The sequence below is a fragment of the Oculina patagonica genome, chromosome 5 (genome assembly GCF_052425735.1).
Source record: "Oculina patagonica isolate OP01 chromosome 5, crgOcupat, whole genome shotgun sequence".
Classification (NCBI taxonomy): Eukaryota; Metazoa; Cnidaria; class Anthozoa; order Scleractinia; family Oculinidae; genus Oculina; species Oculina patagonica.
The window spans coordinates 28,163,450-28,171,981 of NC_135762.1; the positions used below are offsets into that span (position 1 = coordinate 28,163,450).

Sequence of the window (8,532 nt, forward strand, 5' to 3'; positions counted from 1 at the left end):
GGGGACGCCTGGCGGAACAAGCGGAAATTCCAATTCTGAAAACAATCCTATTGCTTCCGGAAGGATTTGTTTTAATTTCGACGCCCCATCTCAAATGTTCATCTTATGGCTGAAGAAAATCGTAAGAAAGAAGTCCGTGGTTGTTAGCCCTCTCGTGAAACCTGATCGAATGTTTTGATCTGTAGCAATTTGCGTAAAAACGATGTTTTTCTGGGCCGCCATAGAGCAGAAGTCTTTGAGATTAGCTCCTGGATTTATGACAATAGGTGAGTAATAAGATGTCTAAGATGTCTATGCTGATGTTATCATCATGTCTTGTTATCAACATGACCTTTATTTGTGTATTATCCGGTCCTTGGTTCGGATGGAATAATTACTTCCAGGCGCGTTCGCGCATTATATTGGCATGTGAAATGTTTTCTATAAATTCGCTTATTATGTCGTAGTAACATCTGGCAACATGCGTGCATGCAAATCATTTGAGACAAAATTGTGGAAACACCATTATACTCAAAGTGGAATGCACCCTGGCATACATGTATATGTATGAGAGCTTGACACAGCAATGCAAGTAGCTTAATCTAAACCAAAACAAATGACCGTAAAAGGCAGCTAAATTTGAACCTTGTTTGATGTAAGAGCTTGAATTTCCTTTTTTAAGAAAGTTAAAACTCTGACATCTGACAAAGTTACAAAGTACACTCCTGGTACTTAACTTCTTGATGTCATTATCAGCCCGTGAGTAGATAGCTATGAAATCATTATCGGAGTGATGATGTAAGTCTGATGATGAGTAAGGTAAGGTAAGTAGGAAAAGTCTGTGTTTGAGCTACTTGTAGTGTCTGTCTGTCTTTTTGCCTATCTGTCTACATGTATCTGTGTGTCTGTCTGTTTGTCTGTCTTTCTATCATACGACTATGCTAGTCCACTGCACGGTTATCCCAGCATTCAATTCACAGGTACCAAAACTGTACGCCAGTCCTTGGTTTGGATAGAATATTTACTTCCAGGCCTGTTCACGCATAATATTAAAATGTGAAATAATTTCTATAAATTCCCTTGTAATATAGTAATATACATCTTGCAACATGCGTGCACTGCATGCAAATCATTTGAACCAAATTAATAGAAAAGCCATCTCTTTTAAAGGGGCAAGATTGCTTAATTTACTGTACTTAGATTTAAGATAGTAGAATCCTTTTTTTTTTTTTAAGATAGTAGAATCCTAGTTTCTTGAACCCTCAATTCCACTCAAAGGGGCAAGATGGCTTATTAAAAATGACATTCTCCTCAGATGAAGACAGAAGGACGCCACCCCAGGCCGCCGACACCGACAGCGAACCGAAGGACGGGAGAGCACAGATGCAGAGAGAGAAGAGAACAAGAACATCGAGCCAAGGCGAGGGCCTGGGCTCCCCGCGCACTGACCACCACCCCCAGCGCACACCCCCCCCCCCCACCGAGCGCCGAACCGCCCCCGCAGCCCACACGACCACGGGGCCCCCGACCCCGCCCCCCCCCCCCCCCCGCCCGCGCGCGCGGCCCAGAGCAAAAGCGCCCGGGAGCCCATATGCACTTACAGTGTATATTTTTAAATAAAAAAATATGGCGATGTCCTGATTTCTTGAACCCTCAATTTCTCGAGCCTCCTGATAACTTGAACCAAAAGCTGGTTTCCTTTCTATCAGTCAATACACGGCATTTTACCTCGGATTTCTCAAACCAAATTTTGTTTCCTTAGGAGGTTTTAAAAACCGGGATTCCACTTGGCTTCTGACTAGGTTAACAAATGTCTCAGAATTTTTAAGGAAGGCATACATGCCAGGCTGCATTCTATGTACACGTAGGTTACGCCAAAGATCTTTGGTGTGGATTTCAAAATTGCCTGGTGTGCTGGCGTGCAATCCGGTTGGTACCTTTTAACTGGCACACAGATGACTTATTTTAGGTATGAATAATAAAGGACATTGGCATAGACCTATAAAAAAAACTTGGCATATCTTCGGCATGGTGTGTACATGGAATGCACCCTGGCATATAATTACACAATATATATGTATTTTGACAAAACATTATGCAAGCGGATTAAGCTGAACCAAAAGAAATGACCCGAGAAAAGGTGGCTAAATTTGAACCTTGTTTGATGTAAGAGCTTGAACTTCTTTTTCAAAAAGTTAAAATAAAAGCTTTGACATCTGACAAAGTTATACAAAGTATACTTTTTGATGTCATTACATGTATATACCGGTAAGTAGAAGGTTAAGAGTGTTGATTTACATGTAAGTCTGATAATGAGTAAGGTAATGTAGGTGGCCATTAATCTTGTTTTTTTGTTTCTGTTTGTTTGTCTATCTATTCTAGCTAGTCCATTGCAAGCTAAAGGTAACCCCAGCTAGCATTAAATTTGCTGGTACCCAAAATATTGTACACCGGTCCTTAGTTTGGATGGAATAATTTCTTCCAGGCACATGCATTCACCCATTATTTAAAAATGTGAATATAAGTATGGGAGTTTGACACAGCAATGTAGTTGACCGATAAGTTGTGGCTGAATGTGAACCTTGTTTGATGTAAGAGCTTTAACTTCTTTTTAAAAATAGTTATAGCTCTGACATGTGACAAAGTTCCCAAAGTATACTTATTGAGTATTAAGTAAAGACAACTCAAAAATTTGCATGCAGGTCCATTGTGACCCCCCCCCCCCCCACCCTACACTAAAATTGCACTAATACCATTTGTCAGCGAAACCACAATTATAACATACAAAGTGCCAAGGGACTGAAAAATATGTTTATTATAACAGTATTTTTTCATACCAGTGCTTCGTTCCAATATACACCTAACTGTCACTCAATATCTATTTACTTTGGTTTGGCTGACTCAGAATATATTTTGGCATAAACTTTTTATTTATGAAAGGGACAATGTCACGGTGATTTTAATGCTTTTCAGTAACAGGTACCAAAATTGGCAAATACATGTAGGTCTTCTCGTATATGAAATGCACCTAGTACATCAACTGAAGATAAAGATATAAAATGAATTGTTGTTGAAGGAAGAAGGTAGCCATAATAATTTTTAGGCAGTTCACAAGCTTAAGGACAAAACTTGAAAAAATCAGCCTGATTTTTTTTCAAGTTGAGATCTAAAGTTCCTGATGGCATCACAATAATATCACTTGATGGTGATTTTTAACTGATTGGACTACTCTTTGTAGTTTCCAAATGTCTTTACCGGCTCTTGAGGTTTTGAAGTAAAACTGGTGACAATGTCCCTTTAATAGGGCTTCATTATATTAATTAGGGTTCCAGTGTGAGTTATATATGCCTGCAGTGGGTGGCAATGTGAGAGAAGAACTTACAAAATGATCTCAGCCAGGGCTGACAAACCTGAGATCACTTGGTCTGGAGTCTGGGGGCCTGTTTCTTGAAAGCCCTGCAAACTTTTTGGGCCTCCAAAGCCATTGTTGCGGTTATTTTTTGTATGAAGGAAAGCTCTGTTTTTATTAAAAACATGAGAATAAAACAGCTGTATTATCATAGCGCTTGAGATTTTGCTATGGCTTTTTGGGTTAAAACAATTTTTTTGGACCTTCAAAACCACAAGCCATAAAATATTTTAACCAGTGCCTCATGTGCATGTATTCAGATTAGTGATGATGTAGTCAATTAAATATAAGGTATGAAAGTAAATGCTATTAAGATTCAATAAATGTATGCTTATATTTCAGGACTGTTTTTAGTAGCCTGGATGGAATCATCTGGTGTTCAGAGTCATTGTAAGTTAGCTGTTGTGTCTTCTTCTGTCGGTATTCTAAACAGTTTACTAGTCTATTTGATAACATAGTTTCCTGTATTATGAAAATGTTTTATTTTTTCATTGTAATATGTGTGGGTTCCAGCGTCTAGCCTAGTATAGGGTTGCAAATTCAGCTGAACATGGTCTGGTATAGGGTAAGGGCTTTAGAGTCCCAGCGGCACACTCCCACCTAAAATATACAGAGTGCCCCGCCCCCATTGCCCTTAATATAAAGCGTTTTTTAACACTAATTTTAGTTTCAGTCACATTGGTGTTTGTAAGAATACATGTAGATGCTTACCAAATTTCTGTCCAGGCACTTATTTCGAAACCCGTTCAAAGAGTTGATGGGTGGGGAAGTCGTTTGAGTCGACTGGGGCACTTATGTAAAGAGGGCGCTAAATCGAATCTTTACAGTAAAAGTGGTTGCTCTGGATTCTTTCTTTACAGCTTGTTCGAGTCTGGGTCAAACTCTCGTAGCAGAATCCTCTTCCGTTAAAACTCTAACAAGTCCTAACTACCCTTCTGATTACGACAGCAACACGGATTGCTCATGGACTATCGAAACAAGCCAGCACAATGGTTATATTGTAGAGGTGACGTTTGATGATTTTAGATTAGAATCCGATAACGTGCAAAGCTGTGGTAACCATGACTACCTGGTGGTCTATGACGGCTTACCACAATCAGGGTCCAAAATTGGCACATTCTGCGGTTTCATGGATACGCCCGCTAAGGTGTATTCAACAGGAAGATACCTGTCGCTGAGATTTGCTACTGATGTAGGATTCAATTATAAAGGATTCAAACTGAGCTACTTCGCTGTTCCGGCAGGTAAGGAAAGATAAGTTCTTTGTACATGTATATGTGGATAATTGTGTAGTTAGCAAAACTGAAACTCACCTTTACTGAATAATTCAGAGGGGGACATTGGGTTTTGCGGTATTGCCCAGTGCCGTAATGCCATCGCAATAAAATGTTTCATTTCCCATCGCCCGACCGACCCAATTTTTTCGAAAAGTAAAAAAAAAAAAAATTCCAGATTCACTAATCAAAGAGGCAAGTACTTCATTTTACAAGCACACGATCTTCTTTTATTAACAACAATTGGTATGATGTGATGTCTTTGTCTTTAATAAACATCGATACTACGTTATTTAAAGACTGTTAAGGAATAACGAACGAAAAGACCACGTTTTCGAGTTGACTTTGTAATCAGGCTTTCTTACTTAGCATCCCGGCCTTTTCTGGAACCCAGAACCCTTCAAGTGTTCATTCTTTTTTTTTTTTTGCCCGACCGACCCACCCACCATCACAAGAGACGGGGCGATGGGAAACGAAACATTTCAATTGGGATGACATAACCAGACGTTTGCCATAGACGAGGCTAGGAGCTTCTGGGGCCGGGGGTATGCCTTCCAAAAAATGTCGAAATCTAGAAGCTCTGAAACTCGTTCTTCGACATTTTTCATAGGGAATTTGAGAAAAATCAATCTTGTTCAACTTGGAATTATTTTCCCAACAAAACATTTTTTTTTTTTTTTCAATTTTCAGCTAAAATCTAGACGAAGCAATTGCCTCGTCTTGCCTCTTGCTGGCTACGGCCCTGGTTGCCCTTTTTAGCCAATTTTTCATGCGGTATTTCGGTATACATAACTTCACTCTTGAATTGCGGTATTCTCCAAACCTGTGGGATACCTTATCTTAGCGTTTTCGCCGGCGATAGTCAGTATAAAAAACGTATTCTTCTCTTTCTCCCGACCATTTTTTAGTAATTTCTGGTCGTTTCGGAAGCAACCTGTAACAGCTCTATTTTGTCACACATTTTAATCTACACGGTTTGACTGTTTTAACAACCAGTCATTAAAGCCGTCATTGTTTCCACGGTCCCGCCGCTTGTGTTTTGTCTCTTTTTTGCCCTCGTGTCAACGAATCCGCTAGCTTTACAGGCTTACTATGAAATTGCGGTATTCTGCGAACTTTTTTCAGCATTGCGGTGTTTTTCGAACTTTTTTGCGGTAATGCGGTGTTCAGCAACCCCCAATGTCCCCCTCTAATTCATTTGTGGATGAGATGTAATTAAGTGACGTTTTTTTGTTGTTGCAAATCTTGCATTTTAGTTGTCCTGTAAGACCTTTATATGGACGTGAAATAAAGTAATAATGTTCAGGCCAATGTTAAAGTTGTTAACGGTGGCCGTTTTTATGTATATTAATTAGTTGCTAATGTTCCCATGCCTGCCTTTACTTAAGTCAGTGACAAAAAGAAGTGTTTCCTTGGCAACATCGACAACAGCAATCTGGAGCTGGAAGGCTCGTCAGGGACGTTTCAAAGTCCACGCTACCCACTGAAGTACCCCAAATTTATAAACTGTGTTTGGGTTATAACCGTCCCGGAAGGAAAGCAGGTCAAACTCAACTTCGAAAAATTTGATGTCGAGTGGTCTGCAAACTGCGATGAAGACTATGTAAAAGTGTTTGACGGACAGCATTCCTCTAGCACGGTGAAAAAGACGTTATGTGGTTCGTCAATACCAGACGATGTGTTCTCTACTGGTCGCCACATGAGGGTTCAATTCAGTTCTGACAGTAACAATTATAGCAATTATGGGTTCAAGGCGCAGTTTGAAGAAGTCAATCCCAGTAAGCTTACTACTTTAGTTTCGTATAACTTGAGTAAACAACTACGAACTACTTTATCATCGACATTTTTTTCTCAAACTCCGTGACAATGGTTTGGATATTTAATACTGAATAACAACTTAATTTATCCACAGTAAAAAGTTTAAAACTAAGCTGGTGGGGGTCGTGTACAGTTTTAAATGTGATCTTAATTAGTAGGGCTCTTAACGATTTATTTATTCGTTTTCTCCTTTGTTTCAGTTTAGATAAGGAAGATATATCAAACACCCGAGAGAGTGTTTTATCACATTTCCAACCACCTTGAAGTTCGTCATTGAAAATACTTCTCTGCTCGTCGTATTTTCAACTTTCCTCTTGGTGTTTGGAAATGCTATGAAATACTCTCTCTTGTGTTTGATATATTACTTAAAAGACGACCTGGGAATGTGCCACTCAGCTAGGAAAGGAGATATTACTGGATACTTATCTCTTGTACATCTCGCTTGAAGCCGCCCAGAATTAGTCGATCCCAAATTAAAGCTGCCATATCCCTTGGCCACTCCAGATATTTTGCAATTTTCATCGTGCATGAACTTTCTTTTTGCTTTGCATTGAGAAACAGAAGAATGCGCATTTCTGCATTGACAGTTTATTGGTGTAGCCAGACGAAAATTCTTACCGAGGCAATATCAGAAAAAAACCTTTCATATTTGATATATTTATTTTTTAATTCATAACCTCTTACGGCATCTTTCAGGAACCTGAAAAGATAAATAATTTGAAACTTTTTTACCGAGCCAAGTGCCTCGGTTCGCCTGTTACTTAAGCTACGGCCCTGCCTTCATACAGATCTAAAATAAACAAGCATATACGTCATAGGCGACATCGACGTTTGCCAGTAACATAGTCTAATTTATATCTTTCATTGTATTTTCTTTAAGATGTAAAGATCATTGGCTATGTTATCGGTGCGTCTGTGGTACTTCTGCTTTGCTTTCTTATCGCCTGTGTAATTCTACGATGCAGGAACGCAAAGAGAACTGCGGATTTGTCAACCGCCTTGACGTCTGTTCAAGAGCCCTCCCCCCTCCCCCGCAAGCGCAATTCCAGTCTAACAGCGTCAACTCATACATGCCCATTGGAACATACCCACCCACCGCAGCGGATTATCCTTCACAGCCACCACCACCGTACTCTTATCCGGCAGAGTCTCCTCCACCCTACCCTGGAGAGGAGAGTGCCCCACAGTATCCACCGCTCGGAAATATGTATCCATGGCAACAACAGAACGAAGAAAATAACCAGTCCCGTGTCTCGGCGTAACCCACGAGTCTGTAAAAAGCTACAGTACTGACACGATATGATAATAACAAAACAATGTATTTTATAACGAATGGTTTTCGCGAGAGAAAAGGAAAACAAATAGTAGTCCATACGCGATATATATATTTTTGCTTTGCAATAAGTTTTGCTAACAGAAACCGAACCAAAATGGCAGTATTTTGTGGAGTGCCCACTTTGACTCAGGTACAATTATATCAAGTCTGAAATTGCTTATCGTAGAATTCCCATAATTAATGATCCTCCCGAATCTAAGGCTATGGACTTCTGTAGAGGTTTTATTTTATTATTTGATGTTGTTGCAGTATGTTCAGAGACTTTTTTAATTTTCATATCTTTATATTTTTGGAGTGTTTTTAATTCCATGCACAGTTGCCTATGTACACTTTGCACCTTTTAGACGAAAAGAACTACCTAACAAAAAGAAACTGATGTACATAGGAACAAGTGACGGTGATATGTAGGACATGTAGTAGGGACAAAACCACAACATGAACACATCGTGTGAGTAGGTTGTGATTCTGTCTCTGATATATGTCACCGCGTCATGTCCCTGGGACCTTTTTGTGTCGGCACAATTTCAAGCGTAACGCAAAATATTTTCCAATAAGAGGCCCTGTCTCCTTTCCCTTTCCCGTCCCTTTTTAGCCCCCCCCCCCCGGAAATATGTCCAACAAAAAGTATCTATATTTTACTTTGTTTTAGTATGAGCCAGATTAAAGCTCATATCTGGCATACCGAAAGGAATTGTAAATAAAGAATATTATGTTTA

At 39.7% G+C, this 8,532-nt stretch overlaps 1 protein-coding gene across 1 annotated transcript; it reads left to right on the forward strand.

Annotated features, from left to right (window-relative positions):
• The first annotated feature begins 20 nt into the window (after positions 1-20).
• Positions 21-8,532, forward strand: LOC144654355 (bone morphogenetic protein 1-like). The gene is made up of 5 exons (XM_078514485.1): positions 21-266; positions 3,731-3,778; positions 4,249-4,632; positions 6,051-6,440; positions 7,361-8,532. Exons 1-5 carry the CDS (start codon positions 203-205, stop codon positions 7,771-7,773), a joined length of 1,299 nt encoding a protein of 432 aa, XP_078370611.1. The 5' UTR covers positions 21-202; the 3' UTR covers positions 7,774-8,532.

Excerpts from the sequence above, each read along its gene's own strand:
- LOC144654355 (XM_078514485.1), top strand. The coding sequence starts at position 203 with ATGTTTTTCTGGGCCGCCATAGAGCAGAAGTCTTTGAGATTAGCTCCT. Across the intron at positions 267-3,730 it reads TCCTGGATTTATGACAATAG|GACTGTTTTTAGTAGCCTGG; the intron begins GTGAGTAATAAG and ends CTTATATTTCAG. Across the intron at positions 6,441-7,360 it reads GTTTGAAGAAGTCAATCCCA|ATGTAAAGATCATTGGCTAT; the intron begins GTAAGCTTACTA and ends ATTTTCTTTAAG.